General features: G+C 37.1%; 1 protein-coding gene across 1 annotated transcript; it reads left to right on the top strand.

Annotated features, from left to right (window-relative positions):
* Positions 1 to 208: 208 nt before the first annotated feature.
* LOC115268747 (GILT-like protein 3) lies at positions 209 to 13,357 on the top strand. The gene is made up of 6 exons (XM_029876898.2): positions 209 to 361; positions 11,315 to 11,831; positions 11,905 to 12,069; positions 12,131 to 12,277; positions 12,335 to 12,459; positions 13,064 to 13,357. The coding sequence occupies exons 2-5, from the start codon at positions 11,502 to 11,504 to the stop codon at positions 12,428 to 12,430; spliced, it is 738 nt and encodes a 245-aa protein (XP_029732758.1). The 5' UTR covers positions 209 to 361; positions 11,315 to 11,501; the 3' UTR covers positions 12,431 to 12,459; positions 13,064 to 13,357.
* Positions 13,358 to 13,675: the final 318 nt, after the last annotated feature.

Raw genomic sequence — 13,675 nt, 5'->3', positions numbered from 1 at the left:
CCTGCCTCGCAAATAAAACTTGGGATTATCCACCCAGTATTTAACAAAAACAAGAATTTGAACACGGTAAAAGTATATCACTCTTCTACTGAATAACCTGTCCCAGATTCACATTTCAGCCAACAATCTTCATAAGAAAGCTTCCGAACAAAGATGAGAAAAGCCAACATGGAATAGTCCATCTGCAACTTCGATGTTATTCGGTGGACCATCATCGGACAGAAGTCGTGAAACCGCGGGAGAAAGGCAACAGATTAGTAACGTTCGATTGAGTCTGCGAGAGCTATGTGGCGCCAGTTTCAGTTCGACCGTGGACCCAGAATCAGTGCGGGCGCGCGCGCGAGTTCTTCTCCGCGAGAAAGTGAGTTTCTGTGGATTGGCTTGGCTTCGGATGGTGCCTGGCTGGAATTCGACCCACGTTGATCGTATTTTGATTATCGAAGTGCATAAATCAATTAACACACTGACTGCGAGAGGTTGCGCTTCCGGGTACGGCTGCTGCGGGGATCTCGAGCGAATAGAAGAAGGCTGTTGGTTGGGTTTATCCGTGTGAAATAGACTTGTTCAAGGCTTCTACAACGGCTGAGAATATGATATTCAGGAACATAGGTGGTAAAGATTCATATAACACATATACTGCCGTTCTTCTGCAAAGCGCCGCTCACGCCATTCCAAATTTTGACGTTTTGCCTTTCTCGTACACCATGGAAAGAAAAATCTGTATATCTGGCATCTCTGATTGGAAGGCACGAGAAAGGTGTCATCACGACTAAGTGGATTAATTAGGGTTTTTTTTTCAGCGATGGATTCAAACATTTCTCCAGGGATTTTGAAATTTCATTAGAGATTGTTCCAGAACCTTAACAAATAATTTCTTTAGAAAATCCTGAAAAAAAAATGCTTCAGTAATTCCATTAACTTCTTCGGGAACTTTTCAGATCTTCGTACAAGAAATCCTTCGGAAATTCGTGTAGATATTGTTCTAGAAATTTCTTAAGGGATTCCTGAAAGGTTCAAAAGATTGCTTCAGAAATTCACGAGGGGATTTTTCAGATTGTTTTTCCGGACATTTTCCCAATAATTTCTTTGAAAAATTCTTCAAAGATCCCTTTATTTTATATAACCCCAAAAATTCCTTTTTTCAAAATTTCAAAGAGGTTAAAAGGTAACAATTTCGCTAAGGATTCATTCAGAAATTCCTATAAGGAAGCATCCATTAAGTACATCGCGTCAATATAGGGAATTTTCAAGCACCCCTCCCACCTTCATACGGGGTTTTCCTTTACTTAATACATTGCTTGTCCCACTTTTACAACTAAACCCCCAACCCTACCCATCTAAGCGTGACGTACTTAATGGATGGCTTCTAAAGATTTTGAACGAAAAGTACCAGACTTTTTTTTTTTTAAACTTGTCCAGTAATTCTTTCAGTATGTATACCAGGGATTCCTACAATCGCTCTTCTAGGTATTCATTAGGAAATTTCTGTAATGATTCCTTAGGAAGATCATTTAGAGATTTCTTCAGTAATGCCTCCGGTTCCCGTGGGATTTCTTCACTTCAAAATATCATCCCAGGATGCACAAGTATTGTTTTTTTTCAGAAAGTGAATTTTTAATTATTTTGCAGAGATTTTTTATGAGAACCTACCATGGATTACTTCGGAAATTCTTCCATGAGTTTCATCCAAAATTTCAAAAAAAAATTTGTCAGATATTCTTGATTTTTTTTTCCAAAATTCCTTGATAGATTCATTCACAAATCCTTTAACAAATTTCTTCTGAAATTTCTCCATGGAGACCTAAATTCTAAATCCTAAATCCTAAATTCCTAAATCTCCCCAGATTGGTTCTCCGGAAGTTTGTCAGGGATTTCTTCAGTCACATTTTTAGGTTTCGTGTTTCTTCAGAAATAAATCTTAAGAATCCTAGACAAATTTCTGCAAGTATTTTATTGGACAATTTTCCATGGACTCCTAAAAAAAACCGAGGAATTAAATATTTCGGAATTTGCTTCAAGCGTTTTTTGAGTAACTTTTCTTGGAGTATCTTTAGAAATTTCTCTAGAGATTACCAGAAAAGGTTTCTTTGGAAAAACTTACGCGGATTCATTCCGAAATTCCTACGACGATTATAATGAGCATTAGCATTAGCATCGAAAGCTGACCTGGCTTCCAAGGTTTTTTTTTCTGATTTTTCTTCAGAAATTCCGCCAGTTTTTTCTTCAGAAAATAAAAAAAATCAGAATTCCATCTGCAAAGTGTCCTCTAGAAATTCTGCCAAAAATTCCTTTAGAAAGCTCCTCAGGGGTTTATTAAGAAATTTCTTAAAATTTTCTCAATCATTTATTCCCTCAGATTTTTCCATGATTAAATATGCCCATTTGAAAATTATCAAAAAAATGCTGTAGAAATTTCCCTTTTCCTTCAGAATTTTTGGAAATGTTGCTTATAGAAAACCTGCAATCCTTTCAACAGATATTTCTTCAGAGTTTGTTCAAAAATTCCTCGAAAAATTACTTTTGCAATTTATCTATGCATTCCTGTAGAAATCTACAATGGTCTATCGGAAATCCCTTTTTCCAGAGTTTTTTTTTCGGAAAATCTCCAACAGGTTCTTTCAGGAACGCCTCCAGCGTTTTCTTCAGAAAATCAAAATTTCAGAATTTCATCTCCAAAGTGTCTTTAAGAAATACTGCCAGGAATCCCAATAGAAACCCCCTCAGGAGTTCATTAAGGAATTACTCAAAAGTTTCTTTCATAAATTCTTCACTTAGACTTTTTTTTACAATAGAATTCTTCCATTGGAAATTTTGCTCCAGAAATTATCCTATCCCTTCAGGAATTTTTCAAATGAAAACCTGCATTCCTTCGAGCATCGCTTCATCCTCCTATTTCTACAGAGATGAAACCACTTCAGGAATTCCTTCCGAGGATTCTTTGAGAAATTTCTTCCAGAGATATTCGTTTCCTTCCGGCGATTATAAAGTGCATCCTTCAGTAGTTCCTTCAGATATTTTTTCAAGAAATGCTTCAAATTCTTTTAGAAGGTATTCCATGGAATGCTTCAGAAATCCAAGAGTTTCTTCAAGAAAATCTTTTGAGTATTTCCAGAAAATCCTCCAGAAAATGATTTTTATTTTCTCCCAAAAATCTATTTCACGAGCTCTCCTCCACGAATAGCTTCATCAACTTCTTCAGGGATTCCATTAGAAATTCCCTAACGAATGTCCACTTTAATATTTGCGAGGATTCCTTCTAAGACTCCTGCGTGATTTTTTCCAGAGGCTGCATTGAGAATTTCCTTCAGAGATTCCTGGAGAAATTCATAACAATGTTGTTTCAGGAATTTTTCCGAGTATTCCCCAAATAATTTTCTTACATTTTTTTCTGATTTTCCTGCAGGCATTCCTCTAGGAGTTTCCCCACGTTTTCTTCCTGGAATTTATTCCGAAATTTCTTCGCAAATATTTCCCAGGAAATTGTGCAGGAATTTCAAAAATTTCTCAAAAATATATTCAGCAATGCTTATTAACGTCTGTACCAGAAATACTTACACAAATTCCTCCAGGCATTCCTTCCAAAAAAATTTTCGGATTTTTTAAGGATTTTTTTTTCCGGATTTTTTTGGTAGATATACTTTTGAGAATCGCACCGCGGGATTCACAAGGAGTTTCTTCAGGTATTCCACCAGAATTTTGTTTGAAAACAACCCCTTTTATTTCTGTATATTTTTTTTCTTGGATTCGTTCTGATACTTCTTGAGAAATTATTGTAAAAATTTCACCAGAGATATCTACGGGAATTCGGCTGAAGGTTTCTTCAGAACATCCTTTTCTGAAATCCATTAAGAAACTTATTCATATATCCAAGAAATCTTCGGAAACATCTTGAGCGAACTTCTCTGATTTTTTCAAGAAGGAATCCTTTTATCACTTAAAGCGCCAAATTTGATAATAATGATCCTGAGCCCTAGGTCAAACAGAGCACCAACCGGAGCATCAACCATGGGGTGGTGTCAATGTTGTTTAAACTGTTTGAGTAGTGTTTATGATACCTAATTCAAAATGGACATTAGGGTCTTGTACCATTTGGACAGGTATACCTATTCTGGGTACTTGCCTCCATAACTATGTCAATTTCATACCAATTGATTTCAATTTTTTGAACAGGGTTAGATGCTGTGTGCCAAAAATTAAGTTATTAGGTAAATTATCGTAGCTATAGCGGCAAGTGCCCAAAATAGGTACACCTGCCCAAATAGTACAAGACCCTACGTTGAAATGAACGTTCATTCAAAGGCGTGGCTGAATTGATACTGTCACTTGACGTAAGGGTATTTCTTCGTCTCGCTAGCCGGGGCAGCTAGATGTTTCCGACATTAGGTGCTTACCTCAGATACAGATGGCGAATCTACCATTTAATGTGTATGTTGAAATCGGTTGACAGCCATTCGTTGAAATATACCTGGAAAATAAAAGCGTTGGCTACTTCCCGACTAGATGGACATTACAAAATTATAACAAGCTGTGTTATTTTGTTACAATAAATTTTTATAACAAGGGTTGTTATAAAACATGTACCGTTAGTAGTTAAAATAACAAAAATTCTAACAAAATTCCCACTGAAAAGAACAAAAATGTAATAACTTGTGTTATGATCATAACAAAAATATTACAAAATTTGTTCCATGGATATGATAGAATATAACAAAATTATAACAAATTGTGTTATAATTCCTTTGACACCAATTAGGGTAAAAACTAATTTTTATACTCATTTTTTGGGTAATTATTTTGAGTGTGTTATTCTATTTTTAGAAAATAATAGGTCACGCAAAAAAACTTTCTAGTTCATTATAAAACATACATACCCGGACGGGATTTGAACCAATAATCCTACCATCGCTAATTATCAGTCGCCTTTACCAATGAGGCTATCACAGCACCTGAAGCGAGCAATAAAAGAAGCTTTACTGGTTCCACGTATTGCCAGTTTCCCTATTCCCCCATCTCTTGTTTGTCAGTCGCAGAACAAAAATAGACAGAGATTTGAATGCAAGATCAAACAATAAACCTCTCTCTCTTACCAACAGCGCTATCGCGGTGCGCAGACATGCGCACTGAAACAATAACAGTGGTGGCGTGCGCATGGCCCGTCGTCGTTTGTTGAACAAAGAGAACGACGAAAAAATAGCCAGTCGACTATTTATGATTGAGCTTCGTCATGGGGTGCTTTCTGGCGGCGTCAAAGTTGCTGTAGTCGTGATTCTTTACGGACGGTGATGATTGAATTTAGTTTTTTTTTCTTTGCGCTGTGAGACCGACGATCATACACGTACCTACGTGAGCGTAAAATGTGGCTTTGTTTTAATTGATCACAATTATATCATAGGCTGATATGATAACTTTTGCAGATGCTATTAAGTTTTATTCTAAGATTTAGATTATTTTTGGAAATGAAAAGTTTATATAATGTCAAAGCAAATATGGTCAAATGATAATAGGTCGTAATAAAAAAAAAGTTTGAGTAGAGAAATGCAGTGATCAATTGAGCAGAATTATCATTCACATTTGTATTGTTTAGGATTATTTAGTACCGCATTTGCTATCTCCACGCTCAATAAAATCCATTACTTCTTAATACATAGTCTGTTCGGTACTTTTTGACGTTATATTTAGAAGTTAGAATAGCAGTACTGTTAATATGACATATAGGTAATCCTTGCGCTGATGGTGGGTACTCAATCATCATCATCATCATCATCAATAATATGATGCAGCAGTCAATAAACTTAAGAAGATAAATTAAGTAATAGTTATTGCTGTGGGCATTCGAAATGCAAATATCAAATACGGGAACACCAAAAGATGTGAAAACTTGAACAAACTTAATAGGAGTTCCCATTAACGAAACAGCTGCTAATATATAGTACAATTCGTAATACTAACAAATCCACAAACCAGCAGCGCCTTGAAGGCCGTTATGCGATTTCATTACAGCTAGAAGCTGTACTAAAGAAACTGTTTGTATACCAACACGGCTTGTTGGATGTAAACATTATTGTCAAATCTAACTTGAAGCGGGATATATAGCTACTGCACAAATACTGTGAAATTATTCATGTTGCTTTTATTGCACTTAAATCTAACTCCGGAAGATTTGCCGGAAGATGTGCAAATTAAATAAGAGTCCCAGCCAATAAACCTTTGCTACTATACAGTATGTGTTCATTGATTTTAAAGTAATCATTACGGAACATGTTCCCCGAGAGACCATGTCTTTTCAATACGCTCCAACTACTCCAACTCCGATATTAGAATAGAGGGGGTTAGAAACAAAGGGATCTAAGTGACAAAACCCCACTTTTGAGTAAATGAGGTTTGAAGTTTTTCATCAATTTTTCATCCCATACAAAATGTATGGAGTTTCAAAAATAAACCGAATTTTCTCTGATATATTGGAATTTTTCAAATCATCATAAAAATAATCTTAAAAATGTTCCTGGGAGTTTGAAATCTGAAGTTTTTTTATATGCTCAGCTCAAAATGGTCACTTACACCCCTTTGCATCTGGGCCGCTCAATAGTATAAGGACATGTTCCAGAAAATTTGTATTTTTGGTAATACCGCATGACCCAACCGTTCTATTCGCATAATCAATAATAAAAATAGTTTCTTATTTTAACGAGTCGAAGTTCGGTTCAAAGTTGGAAAAATAAGAGTACCTTTTAGTTTTGAGAGTACTTGGATACGCTTCCGGCATTCTGCGCAGTAAAAAAAAAAACAAACAAAAAAACGAATACATAATATTTTTATTTTTTGTAATGTATTTAAAAATCAAAATTATTTCATATTCTGATATAATTGTGTTATTTTCCAACGAATCATTTTATTCAGTTGTAAAAATAACAAAGTTTTAACAGAATTTGTTTTGAATCATTTATAACAAAATTAGTTACAAAAGATTATAATATATTTTGTTATAATTTAGTTCGAAAAAATAATAAACAACCCATGTCATAACAAAATTATAACATACTTTGTTAGTCATATCACAATGAGATATAATTATGATATATTTTTGTTATGATCCTCTAGTCGGGTTGTCAACCGTGAAGCATGTAGAACATTGGAGATGCATAACAAGCATCGAAGCGGCCAACCCTACTGCGCAGCGTTATTGGCTACACAATAAAACTAATGAGCAGGAGCATCACGTTCCTTGTATCGTACCAACCTCTTATATTGTTGTAAAAAATGCAAATTACGGGAACATTTGTTGGAGTTGGGTACGATTCCCGCTCCAGCCGGGGAAAACTTTTCGTTAAACAAAATACTCTTTACTGGGCCCTGGTTGTTATACATCCCCGTTCAAAAGTTTGGGGTCACCCCCTCAAAAACATGTCGTTTTTTTAGGCCCATATCTCCGCCAATTTGCGTCCGATTTCAAAACCCTATGTTTCATTCTGGGCCCATATAGCCGAGGCGGTAAACGCACGGGTATTCAGCATGACCATGCTGAGGGTGACGGGTTCGATTCCCGTCGGTCCAGGATCTTTTCGTAAAGGAAATTTCCTTGACTTCCTTGGGCATAGAGTATCTTCGTTCCTGCCACACGATATACGCATGCAAAATGGTCATTGGCAGAGGAAGCTCTCAGTTAATAACTGTGGAAGTGCTCATAGAACACTAAGCTGAGAAGCAGGCTTTGTCCCAATGAGGACGTTACGCCAAGAAGAGAGAGAGAGAGAGAGAGAGAGAGAGAGAGAGAGAGAGAGAGAGAGGTTTCATTCAAAAGATAATAAGTCGAAGAAACTTTAAACATGATTTAAAAGAAACTTTTTCAAAAAAATTTGTATGTAAACTTAACCCAAAGTTGCCAAATTTTCTAAAAACTGAATATAAATTTACGGCAGTGTCGCTGGAAGTTGGGTCGACCAAATTTTAAGATGAGAACGGTTATATGACCCATTTTCTATTAGCTTTCAACTGCTTTTTACAGAACTTAGCTGAAAAATCTAGAAAAAAAAGTTATTAAGTAGATTAATCCTTGATGTCATCGACAAAAAGTTTGGGGTCACCCCTCAATATGCTGTATCGGCCAAAAGTTTGGGGTCACTATCGTAAAACATGGAAAAGTGATTTGTTGATATCTTTGTCATCTTTCATTCAATTTTAATTCTTCTTGGCTTATTTGAAACAAAATGATGGATACTTACTGCATAGACATTGAACCACACATATTTGTTGAAATTTACATACTAAAACTTAACGTAAAGTTGCCTCATTTTTTGAAGCGTGGTAAAATGTGCTAACTTAACATAACATTTTTATATACAAAAATCGTTAAATACGTTAAGTTGAAGACATCAAACGTAAATTTAGTTAATTATCTTTGAAATGAGCCAAAAATAATTTAAATTGAACTATAGATGACGAAGATATCAACAAATCACTTTTCCATGTTTTACGAAAGTGACCCCAAACTTTTGGCCGATGACATCAAGGATTAATTTACTTACTAAGTTCTATAAAAAGCAGTTGAAAGCTAATAGAAAATGGGTCATATTACCGCTCTCATCTTAAAATTTGGTCGACCCAACTTTGAGCGACACTGCCGTAAGTTCATATTCATTTTTTTAGAAAATTACATTTACAATTAAGTTTACATACAAAACTTTTTGAAAAAGTTTCTTTTAAATCATGTTCAAAGTTTCTTTGACTTATTATCTTTTGAATGAAACCTAGGGTTTTGAAATCGGACGCAAATTGGCGGAGATATGGGCCTAAAAAAATGACATGTTTTTGAGGGGGTGACCCCAAACTTTTGAACGGGAGTGTACGTATTGTCCGTTGTCTAATATTAGTATATTTTTTTTATTTCTGTTCGGGTTTGTCACTGCGACCAGTTTTTAGATCTATTGTGACATTACCCGTATCCTTAGTGTAGTGCATGTCGTATTACTCAATTGTCATTGAAGGGCAATTAAGTATCGAATTCGATACAGTTTTTGTTTTGCTTTCTTAGAAATTTCTTTCTTATAGAGCACTGATAATTGGCCATGCATCGGAAACCTTGCATCACCCTTGTTTGCTGTGAGATATAAGATGTACTTAATAAAGCTGTGATAAAGAGAATGATCACAGCAGGCGATATAGCGCATTTGAATGTGATGCGAACTGTTAAGCAGACAATGTTAGCATCCCTGCTTGCGTAGCAACAACTCCAGGCGTCACCCAACCGCGTTCACTCTTGCCACTTGCGAACCAACGTCAGCCTGGGTAAGTTGTGTGTGCTGCACGTGAGGGGTGATTCCTTCCCAGAGAAATCCTAAACTCCACATTTACCGCTAAATTCTCCCCAGTAAGAAGACCTAGGTTTTAACATTAGCAGCAATACCATTCCAATAAGGGGCTGTCCATTAATTACGTAAGTGAATTTTTGCGATTTTTCGATACCCCCTCCCCCCCTTGTAAGATTTGTTGTATGGAAAGCCAAATATTTTTGTATGGTGCGTAAGATTTCTCCAACCCCCCCTCCCCCTATAAGCCCTTACGTAATTAATGGACAGCCCCTAATGGAACGTGTGTTTTCAGTAATAAGGATTCTAGTATGTTCCTTGTGTACTATATTACAAGTTTCATTTTTGTGTTTAATGTACTATTTTAACTTGTAAGCGTTTTCCGAAATTTAATGCACATTTATATGGCACTGGCAGAATGAAGGCCTGCAATCCTATTTCGATTGCCAACATTCAGGCCATTTAGGGCAGCGATTAAGTACTAGATGTGTAAACTTTTCCCTGGCACAGACATCAAGTTATAGAACTCTAGTGATGAAACCCGAATCGGAATGCCCCCTTAGGATTAGAAATTCCTAGACAAAACTCAAGCTATGAAAGGCAGTAATGCTACCAGTAAAGGCAACCTGCCAGAGAAAATACGGTTACAGGATTGATTGATGGACCAACAACATTAAAGAAACCTCGTCATCCTGTCATCGGAAATGGTTATCCAGTAGGGTAACAGGGCAAAATATATGTTTTGTATTGTGTTTGTCCATTTGTGATGTCCTAATTAAGTACACATTTGTAAGGTTCCACTATAACATGTTATATTTTAATGTGCATTTGTAGTGCTTCATTATTTGTTCGTAATAACTAGCACTTTCCAGTCTTCGAAGAGTTAGTACATACATGGATCCCTAACCCAATTTGATTTCCTTTGCATTGAGTTTAGCCTCGGATGGTGAGGTTTTTAACTACATGCAAAGTTAAGTTGGTAAACTTAGTTTTATTAAAAGACTGGAAGTCATCACAACAGCAGTAGCAAGGACTAAATACTATAATGCCTTTAATTACCAGAACACATGTTCCAAAATTGAAAAATAGGACGTCACTAGATTTCGGATTGGTAGATCTTTCACCGCAACGCAACCCAAAAAGGCGATCTACCAACGCTGCGGACTCCGTTAAAGATCGAGCATATTTTAAACCCCCTCAACCATTCATCCCTCAGCACGGGTCGCCTGACACCTTGGATTGGGGTTACCTGTTTGGTGGACTTTTACCCCCGGAACAGGTAATCCGTAGTGCTATTCTAAGCCGGCAGCTACACGGGCAGTATGTTTAGGCTATATGGCCTCCGGCCGAAGATGCTGTTATTAATTGTCTTTTAAAAAAGGTTACGTTTAATTTGGGAATTCGGGAGTTGAATGCAGGTATCTTCACCCTAGGCCAAATATAGTATACCAAAATAAAATAGACAACTTGATTGATAGCCCATAGTTGCTAGTGAATGTCGGAGTGCTTTAGGGAAATGTTTTTTTGCACAGGGTTCACGCATTGGTGCGTGGATGCTAGGAATTTGTGCTGTTCAACGGCGGTTGAACTTGCTTTTACCCATTTGTCAACATATGGGTTAGAGTAGTATGCGACAACTTCGAGCAAGTTCAATCTACGTCGTTGAACAGGACTAATAAGTGATAGACTATGTGAAAATTACTGTGAAGATGATGCGGCACAGTTCGTTTGGTTAAATAATCTCCCGGGTAGACTTGAATATCATAATCATATCTCAAAACGATCAAGTTTTGATGTCATATCTTAATATGATATTGGTGTGATATTCAAAAAGTTGCCAAATATCTGTTACTAAACAACAATTTTGAACAAGTCTACTGCACACATATCCAACTTTTTCTCGTCCACTTTCCCATCCTCCCTCGACCAACTGTTATTATTACATATTATGATTCACGACCACATTTCGCGGTGGTGGGCTATTGGATATTGAAATTGATTGTTTTTCGCAGCAACCCACCCAAGCAGAGTCGTCTTCCCAGCTAGCCAGTCATTTCATCGGTAGGATCGGAAAAAGCGCACTCTAGGCACATCCGGGAGACCATTTTTCACGCTTCGCTTAATTCAATTTGGACTCCACGGTTTGAGACCGTTGTCTACTCGCCGTTTGTCCCATCAAGAACCATAGTGCGTGTAAAAATGATGAGCCGTCGTCCAAAGCCGGTGACGAAATCGACGATAATGACACCGAAGACGGCGATGATGATTGGAATTTTGTCGGTGGCCATTATTTTCTCATTATCGGCCGGACAAGAAATTGATTCCGGCTGGAACAAGGAATCGGTCCCGAATGGCAACGGAACGGCCGCGGACCACAACGGTCCCGATGATGATAAATTACGAGTGACAATTTATTACGAAGCACTTTGCTACGACAGTATCTCATTTATCACCAATCAGCTTGCTCCGGCTTGGGAGAAACTCCGGGACCAGATGGATCTCAAGTTGGTGCCCTTCGGGAAGGCATACGTGAGTCGCTGTTGCTCCTGCGGGACTATGTTCAAACAATGTATAAAGTTTCAATTTCGCTGGCTCCTTACAGATTGATGACTCCAATCCAGCGGATCCGGTCTATTACTGCCAGCATGGTAGACGCGAGTGCACTCTGAATATTCAGCACGGTTGTATTCTGGCCAAGTTGCCCTTCGAGAAGGCGTTCCCCGTGGTGGCCTGTCTGATGAAGGGCATACGAACGTCGTTCGTTCAGGTAAATATGTTATTCTAATAGCAGAGCAGTCATCAGAAATTCTTGACCCATTACAAAACAGTGCATCAAGCGAAACCAAACGGTCAAGGCTGCAGTCCAGGAGTGTTCCCAAGGTCAGGAAGGAGCCAAGCTGTACAAAGGCTACGAAGACGATACCAATCGGGTGGCAACGCCGCTGTCGTTCGTACCCACGATTGAGGTTGATGAGGTAAGAGAACTATTCTTTCGGATGGAATCGAATCTAAAGGGTGATTTATGTACGCAGGTCTACGACATCTACGAGCAGGATCGATGGTTGTACCGGTTTGAAAACACGTTCAGGAGAAACTACGAAAAGAAATTTGGCAGAAGCTTAGACTGAAGTAATTAGTAATCACGTTACTTTCAAGCAGAGCGTTCATGATTAAAAAATATTTTAATCATGATTAATCATTGATGATTAAAATTCAAATTTTGGTGATTATTGATTATGATTAATGATTAATTTGAATTTTGGGATGATAAATGATTATGATTAATGATTAAAATTGATTTTATCTGTGATTATTGATTATGATTAATGATTAAAAATGGCTCATTGATTAAAAATCATGTTTAATCATGATTAATCAATCACAAAAAACGGGAAATGATTAAAATATAATTATTGTTTAAAATATTTTTGAAGTTCCAAAAGTAAAAGGTAACTCTGTCTGGGAGATTATTGAAAAAATAATCAAGAAGAACAGCATTTGAACCAATTCAAATTGGATCATATATTTTATGTGGTGAAAAATTTTTGGTGATGAATGATTAATGATTGATTAATTTTTTTTCTTATGATTATGATTACTGATTAATGATTAAATTGCGAAATCAGTGTGATTAAGATTAATGATTAATGATTAAATGAGAAATTTTGGTGATTATGATTACTGATTTTTGATTAATCTTAATCATTAATCATTAATCATGATTAAATTTATGATTAATCATTAACGCTCTGCTTTCAAGCCAGTCGACGTGTGCAAGGTCTCGAGTAATCACAATTATCTACGATTATCAGGTTTTAAATATTTTAAAATGAACGAAATGATGTAATAAACCTGACACAATTATTATGGAGCTGTACATACTTACATACATCTAGTTGTTCAACATCACATTTAAAATAAGCCATTATCAACAATAGTACGCCACAACACTTAGTTTGTGGCTTCCGCTCTCCCTTCTCAGTCACGCCCAATGTTTTCCAGATCACACTCCACCTGGTCTGCCTAACATGCTCTCTGCGCTCCACGCTTTGGGTTCATTCACAAATATCATAACGCCAAAATTGGCCTATTTGAGATTTTTTTTGTTGAACTGTAACACCATGAAGGACACCTACCCACCCCCACCAGCGTTATGATATTTGCAGGGGACCCGCAAGCGGCAAGGTAGGCCTACTGCTCATCTTTTGCGAGTGTGTTAGTGTGACTGGTAACGCGACCAGAAGCCTGGTCGAATCCTGCTTGGAAATCGGTTTATTTTGCCGATGGGGATGGCCCGCGAAATCGCATTGTGTTGTTTGGGAAGGCCCGCTCGATGCATGTTAGGTAGGCGTAGTTTGTTCGAGTTTGACGTG

This window comes from Aedes albopictus, unplaced genomic scaffold (assembly GCF_035046485.1).
Source record: "Aedes albopictus strain Foshan unplaced genomic scaffold, AalbF5 HiC_scaffold_27, whole genome shotgun sequence".
Lineage (NCBI taxonomy): Eukaryota > Metazoa > Arthropoda > Insecta > Diptera > Culicidae > Aedes > Aedes albopictus.
This window is presented reverse-complemented; position numbering and strand designations above follow the sequence as displayed.

What these genes read in the sequence shown, in the direction of transcription:
- LOC115268747 (XM_029876898.2), top strand. Translation starts at nt 11,502, where the DNA reads ATGATGAGCCGTCGTCCAAAGCCGGTGACGAAATCGACGATAATGACA. An exon ending in TACGAACGTCGTTCGTTCAG is followed by an intron (nt 12,070 to 12,130) that starts GTAAATATGTTA and finishes ATTACAAAACAG; the next exon opens with TGCATCAAGCGAAACCAAAC. An exon ending in CCACGATTGAGGTTGATGAG is followed by an intron (nt 12,278 to 12,334) that starts GTAAGAGAACTA and finishes TTATGTACGCAG; the next exon opens with GTCTACGACATCTACGAGCA.